General features: G+C 37.5%; 1 protein-coding gene across 7 annotated transcripts; it reads right to left on the bottom strand.

Moving 5' to 3' along the window:
* Positions 1–1425: 1425 nt before the first annotated feature.
* Positions 1426–21055, bottom strand: LOC116260346 (uncharacterized). Of its 7 annotated transcripts, none has more exons than XM_031638613.2 (13): positions 20744–21055; positions 20092–20191; positions 15328–15438; positions 14979–15135; positions 9142–9619; positions 8950–9051; positions 6515–6596; positions 6345–6364; positions 6183–6243; positions 4744–4838; positions 2818–2925; positions 2622–2704; positions 1426–2009 (listed from the first exon to the last, which is right to left on the bottom strand). In XM_031638613.2, the coding sequence occupies exons 5-12, from the start codon at positions 9613–9615 to the stop codon at positions 2642–2644; spliced, it is 1005 nt and encodes a 334-aa protein (XP_031494473.1). In that variant the 5' UTR covers positions 9616–9619; positions 14979–15135; positions 15328–15438; positions 20092–20191; positions 20744–21055; the 3' UTR covers positions 1426–2009; positions 2622–2641. The 7 variants fall into 7 exon arrangements, with proteins under 7 accessions (XP_031494473.1, XP_031494471.1, XP_031494472.1 ...); XM_031638611.2 differs by having other exon boundaries at positions 15325–15438; XM_031638612.2 differs by lacking the exon at positions 20092–20191.
* Positions 21056–22481: the final 1426 nt, after the last annotated feature.

The raw sequence follows: 22481 nt of genomic DNA on the forward strand, positions 1-22481 counted from the left end.
ACAGCATCTTTTGGTTGGTTACTTGGACAAGAGAAAGATAAAGGTAGATGAGAATTCCCCGTTGGCAAGAATGTTAATATCACAAGAAATGTACAGTGTCCACTCGAGAAAGACAATAACAAAGGCAGAAAAAAAAAAATCCGGTGCTGAGAATTCTTGGATAACAATTGTTGCCGAGGGACGAGAAATGGTCGCAGTTAAGAAGGGCTTAAAATTTAGAACAAAATGCGTTCCCACCAATTCGAGGTGAAACCCACGAACTCCCACAAAATCAGAAGAAAAAGAAAAGCCAAACGTAACGAACTAGAAAAACCCCAAAATTCAGGAAAACAGAAAATCCAAACGAACACAAACTCTCACTTTTAAGTGATGTCTCTAGATAAATTAAAAACGGAAAACAGAAAAACAGAAAACGCCAATTGAATTGAAGCACCGGTAATCTCTAAAAATTGTAACTAGATCTCTCGAGAAATAAAACCCCACAGAAATGGAGGAAAAAGAGAAGGCCTGGAAACAAAGAAAGCACAACCCAAGTAAGAGAAACAGATCTTTCTTAACAGTGTTGGGGCGTAAATCTCAGATTCATATGACCAGGTGGATAGGTTGTACACGTACATTTTAACCCTGACAAGGGGAAAATGGTGACTGGCCTTGCGGGATTTATGCCCAAGGCCGTTTCCTTTAAATAAACATTAAAAAAGAACGGTGACATTTTAAGTTCTAAAATTAACTTGAAAAGAGACTCATATAAGACATTTTGTGAGGAAGGCACTTTTCATTCCTTAAAACACGTCATGGAAAAAAAACTCAAAAAACCAGATATGGGTGTTAAGGGTGTACCCATCCACTTTAAATCTCTTTATTAAGTTGTTATACTCAAATTGACCGGTTGCACAATGAATCGAAGGAACTTGAACTCGGCTCGAGCTAAGATAAGTGAAGTTCGAGTCTAAAAGTGAACTTGTCTGGTTAAATGAGCTAAGCTCAAGCTAGGCATGCACAGGTTGCGTAAGTTCTACTAAGTTCATTGGGTGTGCATATGTTATGAGAAGTCAATAATCTATAAATGAGGGGCTAGTAGGCTAAGCATGAGTTGAGCTGAGCTCGAGTTAATAGTTTTGAGCTCGATGTGAGCCTTTTAGGGCTTGAGCCAACTTCAAGATCGCTAAGCTCAGTTTGAGAACAGCACTATAACCAAATTTGTGACTTAGGTGAACTGATTCGCCGGCATGTCGCATGCCTTCTTGACAATGAGAAAATTTACTGACCATAATATATCAACCAGAAAAGTTGGGTCATAGACTGATAATAGTGTGAACATGGAAATAAAAAATAGCAAAAGCTTCTAATGGGAGTTATAAGGTACTTTCTAAGAACTCACAAAAAACGATGGATAAAGATTCATGCAGAATCACAATGTCAATATTGTCCTCATCAAGTCCACGAATCAATGTTAATTAACCACATAAAATCTACAAGATTGTAGCAACAAAACTTGCGTAATGAACTATCATTAAGCAAAATCTTACAAAAATATAACTACTTGAAAATTAAGAGTGATATTTCCCAATCAACATTCGTTTTCATCGAGAGAGAAGCAGACTTCCATTCTTGGATGCAGGCACCAGTCTAGAAGCATGAAAGAAGAAGGGTATCACGCATCTGCCGCGGCTTCATGAGGCTCTCAAAATCCTCCAGTCCCTATAAGTCTGCCACAAGCAGGCAAGACTCATATAGATGTGATATTACAATGATGGTCTACAAATTATGACCATAATTTGTGCAGTTAGTAATACAATTGGATGCACTGACCCCATGTACCATCATATCTGGAAGGACATTAACAGATTTACAGAAACAAAAAATTTCGGCTCTACAAAGTCCTTCAAACAACGAGTCATTTCATCCCAAAGTGGCAGTCAAATGACTGTCATGTGTGATCGTGGAATCGGAGATTGTTCTATTTTTAAACACAATCTTGTGATCCATCCTACATTGTCCTGCTTTACCTGCAAAGATGAAGAAATAGTTCCCCCAAGAAAAGCCTTCAATTTATGCTTCAAAGGGCATCTAGAGAATACAAAATCTAAATGTGAGATGCTCAAACATGAGTTTTTTGTGGAAAGAAAATTAAAATTGACCCTAGCTACAGACTTAACATCTACAATTTCTTTGGAGATTCAGAATTCATTCATTCATATAACTTCCATCCCTGCAATTAACACAGACAACAAGCTACTGTGGGATGTATTGTTCCAATTTTATCGAAGATCTCTGAAGAGACAGATACTGTTGGATGTAATTTCATCAATTTTGAAGGCCACTGAAGGATGATACAACTCCCCTCCCAAACTCTAATTACTTCACTGTGTTACTAGGGAAGAATTTTCTGCATATTATAGATTTTTATCACCAAAGGCTTTAAAGCTTCAATTTCAGGCCAAACAAGAAGCACCAGAACAGCGTTAGAAGATGTTATTCAAAGCCAAGGAACAACTACATCCAACAACAACATATAGCTGAAGAGGGATGATTGATCACAACTAAAGACTGATACTTAAATCACGGGAGGAGCAACCCTACAGAGTTAGTGAGGAGCAAAAAAGTGATACACTCATTACCTCGTATTTCAACCAAGGGATCATTCCTCATCAGAAGAGCTACCAAGTGGAACTTTATCAGGTTCATTCACAGCTGCAGTGTCCTAGAAATTAAAAGAAAATTTATAAGGAATTAGATTAGAAAAAAAAACATGCCACCTCTCTCTCTCTCTCTCTATATATATATATATATATATAGAGTATTCAATGCTCTTACTTGCATTTTGTTCCAATCTTTCAACTTAGGATTAGTAAGCATATAACTGTCACGAAGGATGGACCACCCTGGCTCACTGGCATTTTCTTTAGGTAGATTTTTGCCTTCCTGTTTGAACATAGCACATCAAGCAAATAGTGAGTACCCCTACAAAGTACTAGATGAATTAGTTATGGAAACTGAACTACTTTATCCAAAAGGAGAACAAACTTTTCCCTGTCCACGCTATAAGCAGAGTTGGACTTTTTACTGGATGCATTGCAACGTAAATAGTAAGCCAACTGATGCATTCATCAGGAGGCGGCAATTACTCATTGCAAAAAAACTGACAAACTTAGCGACCATTTTTTATGTGGCTTGACACATGATAATACAAATCCAGACTCTGTATAGTAACAATCAACAAATTTTAATGGATGACTGTAGGCTTAGATATGAAAATTGTCACATGATTGCTGGGAAGATAAAATTATCAAGGCTGGTGGTATCCCAGCCATTTTGAGTTTAACACAATGATATCTTACACATTATGAATGCAAAATCATCAAAACTAATTTCTTTATTACAATTTTTCAAATGACATGTTTATAATATAAATCATCAGATTTTGATTTCTTTACTAACTTACTTTTGAAAGACATGTTTGTAATATAAATCCTCAGCTTCATTTACACATTTGGAATATATAAATATTGTCCTTGCATTTGCTCACATAGAATATCTGAAAAAATTTAGACCAAACAATGGCAACTTTTGATAAATATTGTATTTTTCTCTCCTTCCTTTTTGATTAGGATAAGAGATTAGCCTCAGAATATTTTTTGGAAACATGACAAATTTATTAACATGAATAAATATTTCATTTTAGATAAAAACATTCTAAAGCTCCAACAAATGTTGGTCATAGAATACAAATATAGATTATCAGCTCAAAAACCTTTAAACAATATGGAAACCGTATTGTTTTAATGTACAACTCATCATGTATAGGGCAATGTTATAAAAAGCGTAGCGTATCGCGTATCGGTCGGGCCGACCTATACGCCGTATCGTAACGTATCGTAAACGTAGCGTAACGTATCGTAAAATTAATTTTTTAATTTTAAAAAATATTTAAAAATAAGAAAAAATAGACAAAAATTCTCAAAAATCTGAAAAAAATGAACAAAAAATCAGAAATCAAGAAAAAAAAAATGTATTCAAATATAAAAAAGATCATCATACATAAGGAACATTCATGTGTATACTATCAACAACACATTCAAAAATAAGAAATCAAATATTCAAATTAACATAATAAGCATCTATCACAATTTTAAACTTGAAAATTTTATAAAATTTTAGGACTTAGAGTCTTAAGTCTTGGAGTTTTATGACTTAGATTACATCAAAATTTTTTAAGTTCAAACATACAGTTATCATCTTTCATGATTCAACGATGATATCTCCCAAATCGATGAATCATCGGTTAATTTTTATGAAAATACGCAAAATTTCTCCCTCCTATGTCTATTGGAGTCTTTAAATACAAGAAAAGAGAGAGGAAGGAGTGTTTAAACTTTTAAAAAATAAAGAATTTTATGTTTTCTCCCGTATCGTACGATACGAGGGTGTATCACCCGTATCGTACGATACGGCCGATACGGGTACGATACGCACGCGTATCGTGTATTGAGCACGTATCGTATAGGTTTCTTCGACCTATACGATACGTATCGTACGATACGCGTGCGTATCGTACGATACGGATAACATTGGTATAGGGAGTGAAAAACAAATAAATAATTAAGAAAATTTTCCCTCTCTTACAAGCACTTGATTTAAATTCAGCCATGTGGCGGGCTCTTAAAAACATTATATCTAAGATATCAAAAATATATTGTCAAAGTTCATAAAGTATTTGCAATGTAACACTGAATCATATACCGTAACAGTATTGACTGCAGACGGATTGTATGTGGTCGGCATGGAAGCATTTCGTAGCTCTGTCAGGAAGGTTTCTTTGCTTCGCTTGCCTGCTTCTGCAAAACCAAGAATGCAATTGCAGTAATCTCAGTTAATCCTTCAGGAACGGTACCTTATGTAAATATCAACACAAAAATGCAAAAAAATGCAAAGATTCTCGATAATCAACAACCTGGAAAAAAGGCTTCGCAAAAAAAAGAAGGATGTATATAGTAGTAACTAAGAATTAGAAAAAGGAAATGAAGATGTGAAATTACTCTAATTGGCATCCTGTAGGATCCATAAGATACAAATGGCTATATGATGAAAGGTATAAACTATAAACTGTAAAGTACTGGTTTCAATTTATGCAGGCAAACAGAGTATCACGTAATTTTCATTATAGAAATGCAAAAATAGTTGGAAGAGGAATAGTGAAGAAAAACTGGGCCGCAGAAATTATTGTAGGTGTCATACATATTGTACAAGAAAATTTTGATCCATTATGAAGCAGCATTATCATGACGGCCACAAGTAGCAAATATCAAGATAAATTGAACAGAACTGAAGTGGAAAAAACAAAAACCAAGTTACAAATATGAGATATCAAATTATCAAGTGATCAACTAATTAAACAAGGTTAAAACTCACAAGGCTTTCAGCAAACAAGACTAACCACCAGTTTAAGGCATTCCATCTGGAGGACACATTACTTGACCATTATAGTATAAGAAGACTTTCTTTTAGGTGAGGAGTGGCTGTTTTCCATCTAGAGGACAAATTACTTGACATTTACAGTATGAGAAAACTTTCCTTTAGGTAATGACTGGCTGTTTTAGGCAGGCTGGTGAACAACCAAGTGTTTTAGGCTGGCAAAAGCGGACAGTCAAACACATAAACTCACTGTGCCCCTTACAGAACAGAAAAAATGAGAAAGTTACATCCAAAGATATTGTTGCAAATATAACTGTCAAGCAAGTGCTGACACCATGAGATGTGCAGCATAGAAGATGGGCATCAATTTTGGTAACCAAAGAAATATGGTCCCCCTTAAGTATTGATTAGATAAACACTAGGTTCTTATGTTGGTTATCCAATCTAAGCATAAAGCATTATTTTGCTTTGAAAGCTTAACTTGGCCCATGGCAATTGGAAAAAGAATAGTGATTGGCGTACAGCCATATACCATAGTAATGATGGTTAACATTTCGAGAAAAAGTTAGCCACAAAACAAAGAAATAAAAGAAAGGAATAACAAAAAAGGCTTTAGCAGGATATCTATAGAATCAACTTATAATCAACAGATTCCCCACTTTGTTCAAAGGGCACTTATGTTCCACACAATGACGATAAGTTTACATCCAGTCATTAAGCCCACAACCAACAAACATGCATATTCACAGACGGAAGAACCATCACACCTCTTGCATCTTTTGATTTGGAGTTACTCATGCTTTTGTGAGCAACCTGAGCCTTGTTTACCTATAAATTGCACAACATGTTAATTCTTTATACATGGAAGCATCCAACTAAATTTACAAAATGAAAATTTACTGAAGCAGAAATTCAGAACACCAACTTACAGCATTGAACAACTTGACAACTGAATTCGCATTTCCCATGCAAAAAAAGAAAGTCATTAGTAGAAATTTTCAAATGTACATATAATTATGTGCACAGACAAAAGATATACACGATATCAATACATTCATGTACGTATTCAAATGTCACTGGAAATAGAAAACCACTATACCTCCTTTTGTGGCAACACTGACCAGAAACTTTTCTCTTGAGTCCAAGAACTTCTCAGGCTTCACATGGCCTTTTTCAGCTATCTGATACATGATATAAAAGAATGAGACATTACAATATGTTATCAAAAACGTTCACAACAATAGGACTTGGAACCATTACCAGCAAACCATAAGAAAGGTATCCATGACTTAAAATACAAACTTATATCAAGTGAAATTCAAGTTTTTAAATCAAAGACTGCCTAATTTTTGCTGTCCTGGTAGTGAACTGGCAGTGTGTATTGCTGATTTTGGTCTATTGAACATGACTTAGTAACCATGAATAAAACAAATTTGTGGAACGTAGAAGCTACTATTTTATCCACTGTTTAAAAACTCGAAGAGTCAACCACTCGGTTTGACTCAACCCACTAATGAGTCAACCCAGTAAGGGGACTCAAATTTTGTCAAAACTCAGCACAACTCTGCCATGACTCGGCCTATGTCACAATGGTACGGGTACGGGGATAAGGGTATTGGTACGGCGTTTTCGTAAATCTTGGTACGGGTACGGCGACTATTCTATATTATTAATTCAAAAAATTGGGAAAACCAAATGAATCCATAGATATTGTTCTCACAAATCATGAGAAAAATATTCATTTTCATTTTGATAAGAAGCTTCAAACAATGAAAATGCCAACAAAAAAGGCTGCAAGTAAAAAAAAAACAAGAAAACCTTTATTTTAATTATAATATAGTTTGGATCTGGTTTCGACCCGAAACCAGATCCAAACGTACCGGGCCATACCGGTACGTGTACGCCACCAAAAGTGGCGTACCACTGTGACATAGGACTCGGCTGGACTCGGCTGGAATTTGGTTTGACTCAGCCAAAATTCATTTCACTCGGTGTAATCCAATGATAAATTTTGTATTTTGTAATAACAGGGTCCTTTGTTTATTAATTACTTAATTATGGACATGAATCTTCTAACTTATAGAAAAATAACAATTTAGAATTATTGTTCATTTATTAAATTTACACATTACAAATGAAAAGATAAAACTAGTTTGGTGTAACTTCTTGTACGGTGTATTTATTTCAAGCTTTAGGACATTGGACTCTTCACTTTTGGATTTTTAGTTTCATATAATATTAACATATATGTCGAATTTGTTAAACACTAGATAGTTGTAAATGTTGACTCTGTTAATTTTAGTGTTTAATTGTTATTAACTTGTTTTTTGTTGATATATTGATTCTTGCCAAACAGTTTTCTTTGAAAAATGCAATTATAGATCTAGTTATCAATTTCTTGTTATTAAAAGAGATGATATAACTTAGTTATTATTTGATGGTATGAATTATACATGTATTCAAGTCATTTTACAATTTTTTTTATATTTAAACGACAAGTTATATACTATATCACATGGGTGCAGGTGCGGGTGCGGTGGGGGTGCGGCGAGCTCATATACATAAATATATATATATATATATATATATATATATACACACACACACACATATATACATATACATGTTATCTGTTATACAAGTAATTTTATTTGTCTATATTTTAAAACTTTTTTATATCAAGGTTACCTTAAACTCATACAAAATTCAAAGACTTATTAAATAAATTAAGAAAAGAGAGAGAGGGAAGAGGGAAAAAAGAAGAGAGAAAGATAGGAGAAGGAAAAAAATAGAAAAAAAACAAGAGAAAAGAAGAACGAGTGTGGTCAACAGCACCCGATTCGGTTTGACCAAGTTGGGTGCTGTGTCGGGCCGCACTCGCACCCGAGTCGACGCGGGACTGCTGGCGCACCCGAATGAGTTAGGTTATATATTGTTTTTCGTTTAAAACAATAGGTAACAAAACCCGGCCCGAGTCATCGAGTTGACCTGCCGAGTCACCAGGTTTTCAAACATTGCTTTTATCTATTTATTCATTTGGTAGAAGCACATAAATAATCAATTATTTATTCAGTCATCTATTTTCTTCATACACATAAATTAGTACCTTGATAGTTCTTAAATACCTAACAAGAACTGACAATAACATAAAAGTCACCCACATTAAACATCCATCTTGCCTTTCATTTTAATCCATGTCACCAATTGTGGAAAACATTTGCAATACAAGATGAACTCCGATGACACCTTAGAAATATTAACATCAATATCAAACATTAAAAAACCCTGCTATGTTACCAATTCATATCTCGAAAGGAAAACATGCTGCTATAAAGATTCCTCTCAAATACCAAGGTCCAAATTCTCTAAAAAATTAGTTAAAGGCAGTAACTAGGAACTTTGTGGTTGAAGTTTGAAAAAATACATAAAAAATCATTTAGATAATTTACATAGAAAATACCTAAAATGGCAAATGAACCAACAAACTAGAAAAGATGAATCATATAGTGGAATGACAGGAGATGAATACCATACCAAGTGTCTTTCCTTCTTTGCTACCACCTTAACCTTTTGTTCTTCTTCTTCTTCAGAAAGCTTCTTTGCAATCAAGTTCTTAAGCCCTGATAAGACAGGTCCCTGTTAATGCAACCATTTAGTTCAGGATTCAGTGAAAATGGATAGCTGTAAAATGTAACGAAATCTTTTACAATATTTAAAAATACACACCAGTAAGTCAGATGACTGATTCTTCTGCATGATTTTCAAGAAAGCTCGCCGAAATGCATGTGAACCTTCAGAAAATTTCAGAACAGAGTGAGAATCATGCCTATCATCTTCAGAAGATGCATCATTCTCATCTTGGCAATCAGAGTTCTCATCCCTTTCACTATGGTTGCTATCATCACCATCATCATCATCAGAATGCTCAATTGATTGAACTTTCTGCTCAGAAAAAGACATCCTATCCATTTCATGCCTTTCTGGTTGTGTCAGTACGTTATCATCAGCATCATCATCATCATCAGAATTATACTGAGCTGCACGTTTCTTGTAAAGCTTTCTTAGTTTTTTATTAACTTTAACTTTTGGTGGTTTTTCTTTCTCATCCCTAGACTTGTTATGCCTCTGTTTTGTCTTCTGGTACAACTTTCGCTTCCTGGAGGATTTAGACGTTTGGCTCAGCTCAATCTCTTCAGCCATTGACCTATATATTACCAAAAAAAAAAAAAGAGAGAGAGAGAGAACATCATTTCACCTGCAAAATCACCTTTAATCAATGCCAATGTTCATGAAATTCCATATCATTTCACCACTAATGATTTCATTGACTGGAACACGGAATTCAGTTGATTCAAATGATGCCCTTCAGTCCACAACTACTACATACAGACCAATAGGAGCTTTCACCCTGTATGGTACTTAAAGTTAAAAGAAATGCAATTTGTTCATGTTATTTTTTAGAATAGAGAAGCACCTCTTACAGGCTGTTTTAACTTGTCCCACTAAAAATAAAAAACCAGTCTTGAGACGAGAGACATAAAGGTTCTACTTCATTCATACTCATGGTCGACTTCCCACCAATGCAAAACTTTGAAGTAATAAAAAAATAACTTCCATGTTCAATGATATGGGATGTTGCTCACTGTTCTGCGAAGCTAGAAATTTTTCTGATGGGGGCGCTCATTCTCATTCAATACCTTGAATTTTTTTGAGGTATTTATATGTATAACCATGTCAAAAAATTAACATATATTAAACTAATTTTGTAAGGCTGGCGTGGACAACTGCCCCCACCAGCCACCATGTGTGTGTGTGTATATATATACATACATATATACATATATATATATGTATTGATTGGTAACTATAAATTTTCAAAATCACCTAACAAAAACGAAACAGTGAGCAACATCCCATATCATGAAGTAAGCAAAGAAATTTTTGGAACTCGACTCGATTACTTTTTTTTTTTAATTAACAAAAACTTTTACCCGCTTGAAAACACTGAACAAAAGAAAAGCAAAACAGCCTCTGCTCCCCGCCGCGCCTTCTCTTGCCCTGTCTCCGTCTCTCCAGTTTCCTTTCTGAGCTCTCTCACTCTCACAATCTCGATTCGCAGGCGGCCCGTCACCGACACACTGCCGACCGGCTGTGCCTGTGCAGGCTGCAGCGGCAGCGGCCCAACAACCTCCAAAAGCAATGGCGTTTCCTAATACACTCTGGTGGTGTTTTTGGGAGCTCCTCCTCCACGCCAATAGGCAACAACAACTGAAGCCCTCTTCCTCCGTGCATCTCCGTCCACCGGTGAGAGGTATGGAGAATTTTTCTCTCCCTCGCTCTCTCTCGATCTTTTTATTTCCGCCAGTTTTCATGGACTTGCAGTTCGAGGCAAAAGATGCTCACCACGTGTTTGTTAAAATGCATGAGGCCAGACTTTTACATTTCTATGTTGTGCGCATATCACTACGGTTTAGTTTTTTTTTTTTTTTTTTGATACGCTTTTGCGCGTTGAGTTCCTAATTGTTAAATGTAATTGATCTTGTTCTATCCATGCTGCTGATCCTGTCTATATCCATGCTGTTGTTCCTGTTGAAATTTCAGTTTCGGGCTACACTCTAGCAGTCTCTGTCTTCAGAACTAGTGAGGCAGGGTTCCATTTTTCTACAGCGTCCATTTTGAATATTTTGAGTTTTCGGACTGTCCATCTCGTTGGGTTCTTGTTGACATAGATGATGCATGTTGGGGGTTCTTTTTGCATTTTCGTTGAGATTTCTGATGGAGGTTCGTTGTTGGTGAGACAGCTGGACGTATAAGGGGATTCGGTTACGACCTCTAAGTGAGGTTAATGACTAATCAGGTTATTTTATTGTCACTAGGTGGGCAGGTTCACAAAACCACACCCAAGGACGTGCCCGGGGAGCGTACTAAGTAGTACCTTCGTCTTTCGTCAGCAGATTTTAGCATGGTTGATCTAAAGTACATATTCTTGTTTGTTTTATCTGTTAGAAGCATCGATCGTTATGTTCAACATGCAATAGATTGTTAGCATAAATGAATTTTAATGCTTTGTTTACTAGTTATTTAACTATTTGATGGATGGATCATGGAAGTAGATAAATATAGCGGATAGAACATGATTGATCTCTTGCTTAATTGTGATTTGTTAAGTCATATGCTGAACGGATTTAAGTTTAGATGTTCGTAGCTAATTGAAGTTGCTTAAAACATCATTTATGATTATTTCATTATACCATGTATGCTTGAGCTGTTTGGCGAGAGAGTTAAATTAAGATTACAAGCTGGCCTGGAATTGTGATTAAAAACAACAAACTCAGTCATATTGTAGAGATTGATTTGTTAAGAAATCAAATATTTGAGAATTGAGACAAAACTTAGTTAATAGAGGTTGATGTATTTGAAGGCAAGCAGTTGTAATGACTAAATGAGAAGACAAATTTAACAAAATACTTATAAAAATTTTCGGTAAATCTCTATCGTGACTGGCTGTGAGGGCTGCTTAAGAGCAGTGGCCACTGTAATAACCCCTTGCAACGGGCATGGCCCCCAAGGGGAAAAGTGTGAGTCTTCTTTCCTCTCTTGCATTATTACTTATGGAGAGTTGAATAAAAAAGTGATGGTCACTAGTCATAATAAGATTCCATGAAGGAGCGAATCTTTCAAGAGTGGAACCTCTAGTGGAGAGCAAGTCTCTCTTGAGACGATAGAGCGAACTCTAAGAAAGAAATTGATATAAGAAAGCTCAAAGTCCAATAGCAGTCAATTAAATTTTAAGTGAGTTCAATAACAAACGTTTAAGTTGTAAACTTTAAACAACTCTAAGAGACATGCTTGAATGCTTGTTTATATGGTGCTGTCTCTTAGCAGTTGATATCATGTGTTTGCTTTCAATTGATGTGATCTTACAGTGTTATGCTCACTAAGTCTGTAGGATTCACTCTTGTACATTTATCATTTTTTCAGCTGGGCAAGATAGAATTTTCGGGGAAGGCGGGTAAGCAGTAGTTTATATTCAAGCCTCCGAGTTCCCAGTGTAATTGATAGAAATTAAATCCACCTTTATTGATTTTGCTTTGGATATGATTTTGCTTTGGATATCATGTGCGATATATGTCACGTGCGGGGTGCAGGTGTGGGTGCTGATGCAGCACATCTCTAAAAAATTAGGTGTAGTGATGCAACTAGGGTATTTATTATTATTATTAATAATTTATTATCATAATATATATTATCTATTATATATATAATATATATGACAAAAAATTTTAAACATTATGTATAATATATATTATATCAGATCCAAACAAATATCTGATAAGATAATTAATTATTATGTGAACTTAGATATCTAGCTTCGATAAGTAATATCTGATCTGATCCGAAGTTTATATTTGACTCTGTCAACTCATATATGATCCGGAGTCTATGTATCGGGCAAGTAATGTCCGATATTGATTTCAAAATGGTAAAATTAAATAGCAGGGATGAACTTGAGTATGCCTCTACCTCGTCACGACCCGACGCGGGTTCCCCTCTGTCTCCCTCTTCGTTGCCCTCTCATTCCGCAGGAGGTGAGCATCCGACGCAGAGAAGAAAAAGGTAAGGAAGGAGCAACGGCGGCGGCTATTAGGGTAACTAGGTTTTTCTCTCTCCCATCTGTTTCCCCCTTCCTTCTCACCCTCTCTTGCCCGAACCTCTCTGCCTGCACCCTCTTCCTCCCGCACTCCTCACTCGCCCTCTCTTCGTCTCGCCCTCAGTCCCCCTTACCCTTGCTTTGCATGTTCCCCCAAATTGTGTTGTCCCTCTCCCTCTGTCCCGAGCTCTCTGTCTGTCTTCCCTCTCTGCCTGCGCTCTCTCACTCCCGCAAGCTCTCACGCCCTCTCTCCTGCACTATCTCCCTCCTTCGCAACTCTCCCACACTCTCTCTCACCCTACCGCCCTCTCTCCCTACCTCCCTAACATGGTGCGGTTTGGGTGCGAATCTGAGTCGCACCGGCACCGGTGTCGCGTCGACGCAGGTGCCGTACCACAAACAGGCACCCTAGTGACATAGTGTACGAGTAGCCGTCACATTTCAATTTCCAGCTCGTATTTTCAGTTTTAAATTAAAATTTATTCCTAATGACCCTTAGATTTTGAATTCCGTGAGGAAGTAACAATTTTCTCTTCACTCCCTAAAGCAGGGGGTGAGATGAGGTCTCCCCCATCTCTCTCATGAGTGCAGGAAGCAGAGGTGGCTAATTCAAACAAATGAAAGAAATAGAGCGGTCCATGGTGTTCAGCACCTTAACCAACACCAGGTACACATCTCAATACTGTGATACAATTTGACGGCACCAAAGAACCATAATTGGAAAATCCTAAAGACAAAGCCTCAATAAAATAGTCTCGAGCATTTTTAAATTGTTGCCATGAATCCTAGGTAAACTTGTTGCTTGACCCCCATATTTTTACCATGACACCGCTGATATGACAACTACCATCAAAACTCTTCCAACCTCTAAAGATGATTGGAAACCATCAGACAGACAATTACTTATGCACCCACCTTGGCTCAAAGCAGGTAGCAGTAGCATTGTTGTTATAAGACCTCCTAAAGGCTCGCACATCAAATTAGTCATGAAAGAACTGCAATCTTACTTAAAAACCGCATCTGTTTAAAGTTCAAACAGATTATGTATATGCAGGATTGCAAACATGCTTCCACAAAGAGAAGTTGACATAATCCATCAGAGAAAAACCTCAGAAATATCTCCAGCTGCAGAATTATCCCCAAGTGATAAAGCCAAAGTGCTACTAACGAATGAAATGGCCACACACTCAACTTGTCCTTTACACCTTATAATTGAAATTGTTAACTTGAAAAGTATATTTTGTAGCTCCACATCAAAAACTGTTGCATTATAGGACACACCGTCTCATGAAACACCTAGTAAAGTTGGAACAAGAATTATTGCCATCTACACACTATCATATTCATATTGTTCAGAAAAGGCAAAATCCAACATTTGGTTTCTTATGAAGACCACATGGAGGAGAGGCACAATCTGCAGCGAGAGAAATAGGCATCACGATCAGAAACTACTGATATTGCATCTCCTCACGCTGCCCCACATAAATCTAGCAAACTTATTATGGCAGCCATGTGAGGTATAACCGACCGATCAAGTACAATTAAAAAACTATACACTATAGCTCCTATTTTATGTACTAAAAGTTGTGCACGAAAAGCTATACGATTCAATAAATGTCAGGACTACCAGGAGTCTAAATGGGCCTTCAACCCAACATTCGGTTTAGATTCCAGGTTCCTAGTGAATTTAATGAATTCATGATAATATGTTATGAATTAAAACAACCAACACAACGGCAATTTTAACAATCAACTTTTGCAAACATGGTCTGTAGAATATAATTTATAACTTCAAAGCAAGAACTAACTAATTCATCTAAGTGGATGCTAAAAAAGAGTTACGTGTTAACATCAGAACATGTAATTCTGCAACTAGAGAGAGAGAGAGAGAGAGAGAGAGAGAGAGCTCTACCTGATGCTTGGTGAGGCGTCGTCGGATGGCTCGGGTTTTCTTAGGCCTGAGGTCGAGGGGCAGGTATTTCTTCTTCTTGTATGCCTCTCTAAGCGCTGCCTTCTGCTTCTGCGAGATGACCGTCAGCACCTGTGCGATCGATAGCCTCACAACCTTTCTGCATTCGACCAAAGAAGAAACGACACCTAAACTTAGCCCCCAACAGGAAAAGAAGACGATCCGATCTTCAAGCAACAGAGGAAAAAACCTAAGTCATCCCAATCAAGAAGCAAACTATAGAACCCTGCCCCAAACGGAACCCTACAAAATGAAAGACGCAGAAGAAGAAGGAAAAAAAAGGAATCACCACCGCCGGTGACATTCGCGACGCGGAGCAGCGCGAGCTCGGTCTTCAGATCCTTCAGTTGGTTCAGAAGCTCCGTCTTCGACTTAGTCCTGAGCTCGTGAACCTTGATCCTCGCTGATCGGGAAATGGAGAACCCAAGCAAAACCACAGGAACATAAAGAGCGTCAGGAAAAACGGAAAAATAAGACGAAACCGACAACACAAAAGAGAAACCCAAAAACAGAATCCCAAAATTCCATTCCCTAGCAATCAGACGCAAAATCTCACCCATGGCGACGACCCAAGTGAGGATTCCTTACGCAATCGGCGAACACTGAACCGAGAGAAAGAAGCGGGACGCTCTGGTTTTGTTATAGGGTTTAAGAGACATTTACTCTTCTACCCTCAAACCTAAAATCTAATTGGTGAGAACGGGCCCGATGTAGATCAGGCCATCAGGGTTTGCGTGTTCTTGTTGTTTAACGTTTTCGTTTTTGGCCGGGCACTCTCAAGATCATATGGATCAGGATTTCCTATGACCAGTGATACTTGTTATGGAGATCTGAACAATAGGACCCGACCCGAGTTTCATGTCACTACGTAGATGTGGCTGAATTGGGTTGGATATGGCAGCAGTATAGGTTGTAAGACATGACTCATTAAATGGATCAGGACCCGAAACACGTTATCATTCATCATCAGAATTATACTGCGCTGCACGTTTCTTGTAAAGTTTTCTTAGTTTTTTATTAACTTTAACTTTTGGTGGTTTTCCTTTCTCATCCCTAGACTTGTTATGCCTCTGTTTTGTCTTCTGGTGCAACTTTCGCTTCTTGGAGGATTTAGACGTTTGGCTCAGCTCAATCTCTTCGGCCAATGACCTACATATTACTACAAAAAAAAAAAGAGGGAACATCATTTCACCTGCAAAATCACCTTTAATCAATGCCAATGTACATGAAATTCCATATCATTTCAGCACTAATGATTTCATTGAGTGGAACCACTGAATTCAGTTGACTCAAATGATGCCCTTCAGTCCACAACTACTACATACAGACCCAATAGGAGCTTTCACCCTGTATAGTACTTAAAGTTCAAAGAAATGCAATTTGTTCATGTTATTTTTCAGAATAGAGAAGCACCTCTTACAGGCTGTTTTAACTTGTCCCACTAAAAATAAAAAACCTGTCTAGAGATGAGAGACATAAAGGTTCTACTTCATTCATACTCATGGTCGCTTCCCACCAATGCAAAACTTTAAAGTAATAAAAAAATAACTTTCCTGATAATCAGCCTAATCAAATAAACAAGGAACAAAAGCACTAGCAATGACCAATGTTGTTAAATGCAAAGAGGCATGGCCAGGCTTGAGTCTATCATGAGGCATGGTGCAAGCCTCATGGCGTTAAGGAAACAATTGCAAATATAGTGTATACCAACCAATGTTATCCGTATCATACGATACGTATCGTATAGGTCAAAGAGAGCTATACGAGACGCTTGCGATACGCGATACGCTCGCGTATCGCAAGTATATCGCCCGTATCATACGATAGGGGTACCATATCGTACGATACGGGTGATACGGGCACCGTATCATATAGTACGGGCGATACACCTCCGTATCGTACAATATAGGATAAATAAAAAAAATCTTTATTTTGTAAAGTTTAAAAACTCTTCCCTCTCTCTTTTCTTGTATTTAAAGATTCCAAGAGACATAAGAGGGAGAGATTTTGCCCATTTTCATTAAAAATAACCAAGAATTCATCGATTTGGGAGATATTATCGTTGAATCATGAAAGATGATAACTATATCTTTTGAACATATAAAATTGTGATGTAACCAAAGTCTTAAAACTCCAAGTCCTAAGACTTTAAGTCTTAAGATTCTATAAAAATTTCAAGTTTAAAATTGTGATGAATGTTTATTATGTTATTTTGAATATCTAATTTCTTATTTTTGAATGTGTTGTTGATACACATGAATGTTCGTTGTTGATGCACATGAATGTTCCTCATGTATGATGATCCTTTTTTATATTTGAATACATTTTCTTGATTTCTGATTTTTTGTTCATTTTTTTATTTTTAATGATTTTTCTCTATTTTTTCTGATTTTTAAATATTTTTTAAAATTTAAAAATTAATTGTACGATACGTTACACTATGTTTGCGATGCATTACGATACAGCGTATAGGTCAGCCCGACCGATATGCGATACGCTATGCCTTTTGGCTTGAACATACTTTAGTGACGATATGCACCAAATGAAGAAAAAATCAATGAAATGTAAAATATCTGTTGAGGAATGACACCCGCTTGATAGCGTGCATGATTGGATGTCGAATAGCAACCCAAACAAGTCCAACACTGTTTGTCATAGAACCAGACAAGTTTGATCAATAATTAAGTTCTTTTACAACGACTATGTGCTTTTATCCATTTTCTTAGGTCGTAAAGACAAAAAAACAACCTAGAGAAAAAAAAATAGTACATTCAAGTAGAGTTGTGACATAAAATGAATTAAATGAGAATCTCTGTTGAGTCAAAGGAAAAACTGTACTGTTGAATAAGTGTCAAGTACTGAGAGAGAGAAAAGAGGAGAAGGCTCTCTGCTTCCTGCACTCATGAGAGACCTCCTCTCACCCCGTGCTTTAGGAAGTGAAGAGAAAACTGTAACTTCCTCACAAAATTCAAAATCTAAGGGTCATTAGGAATTAATTTTCATTTAAAACTGAAAATATGAGCTCGAAATTGAAATGTAATGGCCACTCGTACACTATGTCACCAGGGTGCGCCGTTTTTTGGTACCGCACCCGCGTCAACGCGATGCGGGTGCCGGTGCAACTCAGATTCACACCCAAACCCCACCATGGGAGGTAGGAAGAGAGGCCGGTAGGGAGAGAGAGAGTGCGGGAGAGTTGCGAAGGAGGGAGACAGTGCAGGAGAGAGGGCGGGAGTGAGAAAGTGCAGACAGAGAGAGGGGAGACGGACAGAGAGCTCAAGACAGAGGGAGCAGGACGACACGATTTGGGGCAACAAGGAGAACAAGGGTGAGGGGGACTGAAGGCGAGACGAAGAGAGGACGAGTGAAGAGCGTAGGAGGAAGAGAGTGCAGACAGAGAGGGTCGGGCGAGACAGGGTGAGAAGGAAGGGGGAACAGATGGGAGAGAGAAAAACCTAGTTACCCTAATCGCTGCCGCCGCCGCTGCTCCTTCCTTCACCTTCTTCTTCTCTGCGTCGGATGCTCACCTACGGAACAAGAGGGCAACAAAGATGGAGACGGAGAGGAAGAGGAGGAAGGGGAACCCGCGTTCGTGACGAGGCAGAGGCATACTGAAGTTCATCCCTGCTATTTAATTTTACCATTTTGAAATCAATATCGGACATTACTTGCCCGATACATAAAGTCCGGATCAGTTCTGTCAAATATAAACTTCGGATCGGATCAGATATTACTTATTGATGTTAGATATCTAAATTCACATAATAATTAATTATCTTATCAAATATTTGTTTGGATCTGATTAATATATATTATAGATATTATACATATACAATATATAATATAATAATAATAATAAATAACCTCCCCGTATCACCACACTTAAATTTTTTTAAGATGTGCTGCATCGGAACCGGCACCGACTCGCACATGACATCCAAAGCAAAATCAATAAAGGTGGATTTAATTTCTATCAATTACACTGGGAACTCGGAGGCTTGAATATAAACTACTGCTTACCCGCCTTCCCCGAAAATTCTATCTTGCCCAGCTGAAAAAATGATAAATGTACAAGAGTGAATCCTACAGACTTAGTGAGCATAACACTGTAAGATCACATCAATTGAAAGCAAACACATGATATCAACTGCTAAGAGACAGCACCATATAAACAAGCATTCAAGCATGTCTCTTAGAGTTGTTTAAAGTTTACAACTTAAACGTTTGTTATTGAACTCACTTAAAATTTAATTGACTGCTATTGGACTTTGAGCTTTCTTATATCAATTTCTTTCTTAGAGTTCGCTCTATCGTCTCAAGAGAGACTTGCTCTCCACTAGAGGTTCCACTCTTGAAAGATTCGCTCCTTCATGGAATCTTATTATGACTAGTGACCATCACTTTTTTATTCAACTCTCCATAAGTAATAATGCAAGAGAGGAAAGAAGACTCACACTTTTCCCCTTGGGGGCCATGCCCGTTGCAAGGGGTTATTACAGTGGCCACTGCTCTTAAGCAGCCCTCACAGCCAGTCACGATAGAGATTTACCGAAAATTTTTATAAGTATTTTGTTAAATTTGTCTTCTCATTTAGTCATTACAACTGCTTGCCTTCAAATACATCAACCTCTATTAACTAAGTTTTGTCTCAATTCTCAAATATTTGATTTCTTAACAAATCAATCTCTACAATATGACTGAGTTTGTTGTTTTTAATCACAATTCCAGGCCAGCTTGTAATCTTAATTTAACTCTCTCGCCAAACAGCTCAAGCATACATGGTATAATGAAATAATCATAAATGATGTTTTAAGCAACTTCAATTAGCTACGAACATCTAAACTTAAATCCGTTCAGCATATGACTTAACAAATCACAATTAAGCAAGAGATCAATCATGTTCTATCCGCTATATTTATCTACTTCCATGATCCATCCATCAAATAGTTAAATAACTAGTAAACAAAGCATTAAAATTCATTTATGCTAACAATCTATTGCATGTTGAACATAACGATCGATGCTTCTAACAGATAAAACAAACAAGAATATGTACTTTAGATCAACCATGCTAAAATCTGCTGACGAAAGACGAAGGTACTACTTAGTACGCTCCCCGGGCACGTCCTTGGGTGTGGTTTTGTGAACCTGCCCACCTAGTGACAATAAAATAACCTGATTAGTCATTAACCTCACTTAGAGGTCGTAACCGAATCCCCTTATACGTCCAGCTGTCTCACCAACAACGAACCTCCATCAGAAATCTCAACGAAAATGCAAAAAGAACCCCCAACATGCATCATCTATGTCAACAAGAACCCAACGAGATGGACAGTCCGAAAACTCAAAATATTCAAAATGGACGCTGTAGAAAAATGGAACCCTGCCTCACTAGTTCTGAAGACAGAGACTGCTAGAGTGTAGCCCGAAACTGAAATTTCAACAGGAACAACAGCATGGATATAGACAGGATCAGCAGCATGGATAGAACAAGATCAATTACATTTAACAATTAGGAACTCAACGCGCAAAAGCGTACCAAAAACAACTAAACCGTAGGGATATCCGCACAACATGGAAATGTAAAAGTCTGCCCCCCATGCATTTCAACAAACACTTGGTCAGCATCTTTTGCCTCGGACAGCAAGTCCATGAGAACCGGCGGAAATGAAAAGATCGAGAGCGAGAGAGAGAGAAATTCTCCATACCTCTCACCGGTGGACGGAGATGCACGGAGGAAGAGGGCTTCAGTTGTTGTTGCCTATTGGCGTGGAGGAGGACCGCCCAGAAACACCACCAGAGTGTATAGGAAAAGCCGCCGATTTCCGAGGTTGTTGGCCCGCTACCGCTGCAGCCTACACGGGCACAGCCAGTCAGCGGTGGATCGGTGACGGGCCGCCCGCGAATCGAGATTGAGAGAGCGAGAGAGCTCAGAAAGAGACGGAGAGAGGGAAAGAGAAGGGGCGGCGGAAGCCGGAAGGCGAGGGCTGTTTTGCTTTTTCGTTTGTTCAGTTTTTTTAAGCGGGTAAAAGTTTTTGCTAAAAAAAAGTAATCGAGTCGAGTTCTATACTAAAATCCTTATTTTACTTTTTAATATCGTCAAAACCTAACTTCAGGGTTCTCAAACATATCATGTGGATTTTAAATCAGAGACAATCAAACGCCTACTCAGACTCTTAGCCGGCTAAAATTCTCTTGATTTTCTTCGTTACCAATTTGGACTTTTGCTTTGGATTGAGTTCTATCTTGCTAAGATTGTTATTTTTTCCATATGCTGATCATATTAGTAACTTTTTCGATGTTATTATTCTATTGAGAAGGGGGTTTTCTTTCTTAGTAAAATTTTATTGCTCAAACAACAAAAATTTCTTTGCTTACTTCATGATATGGAATGTTGCTCACTGTTTTGTTGGTTCATTTTGTTAATATCCATTGGATCAGAAGAGAACCAAACCCTGGTTCGATAAACTGAAACTCTTCCATTCATGAATCATTTGGATATGGCAACTTTGAGGAAAGCAGGAAAGACTAATTTGATAATGTTGAATAGAAGAAAATTTATTGAAATTCCTTTCTATACAGACATACAAAAAAAAAGGTGACGAATGTATGCATATATATAAGAGGGATATGTTAGTTGGTGTTGTAATAGATAACTTCCATTAATATGATTTTAGGATATATATAATATTTTGATTATGATTTAAAACCTAAAAGCAAACTAAGGGGAGAAATAGAGAGCTTAACCTCACCTTGGACGGCTTCTGCTATGGTAGTTCCACCATGTCCTTCATGCTTGAATAGCTTCTCAAACTCCCAATGGAGAATGCTTTGCAAGAGAATGGAACAAACAAAAGAAAAGTTAAAGATGACAGAGACCGAGAGGTTATAATCAAACACTTGCGTCCAACCATTGTTAGGGATCTAGATGGTTCAGATTCAGGTCCGGTTCAGCCTTCATCGAATTCGACTTGACCGGATTGTTACATTCATGACATATTGTTACTATCTCGTGAATCTACCCATAAATTTGATGCAGATTCATAAAACACTATGTTAAAGATTTCCATGCAACTGCATCAACTTTTGGGACAGGTTTAAGGGGCAATAATATTTTGACAATAACGCGTCATGGAATCAAAACTGAAAAAACCAGATATGGGTGTTAAGGGTGTACCCATCCACTTTAAATCTCATTATTAAGTTGTTATACTCAAATTGACCGGTTGCACAATGAATCGAGGAACTTGAGCTTGGCTCGAGCTAAAATAAGTCGAGTTCGAGTCCAAAAGTGAACTTGTCTGGTTAAACAAGTTGAGCTCGAGCTAGGTTCTAGCAGGTTCGTAGGGTGTGCATATGTGATGAAAAGTCGATAAACTATATAAATGAAGAGCCAGCTAGTATTTTAGGTCTGAGTCGAGCTGAGCTCGATGCGAGCCTCTTTAC

The sequence above is a fragment of the Nymphaea colorata genome, chromosome 9 (genome assembly GCF_008831285.2).
Source record: "Nymphaea colorata isolate Beijing-Zhang1983 chromosome 9, ASM883128v2, whole genome shotgun sequence".
Lineage (NCBI taxonomy): Eukaryota > Viridiplantae > Streptophyta > Magnoliopsida > Nymphaeales > Nymphaeaceae > Nymphaea > Nymphaea colorata.

Excerpts from the sequence above, each read along its gene's own strand:
- LOC116260346 (XM_031638612.2), bottom strand. The coding sequence starts at position 9,615 with ATGGCTGAAGAGATTGAGCTGAGCCAAACGTCTAAATCCTCCAGGAAG. Across the intron at positions 9,052-9,141 it reads ATCAGTCATCTGACTTACTG|GGACCTGTCTTATCAGGGCT; the intron begins GTGTGTATTTTT and ends TTGCATTAACAG. Across the intron at positions 6,365-6,514 it reads CAGTGTTGCCACAAAAGGAG|TTGTCAAGTTGTTCAATGCT; the intron begins GTATAGTGGTTT and ends ATGCGAATTCAG.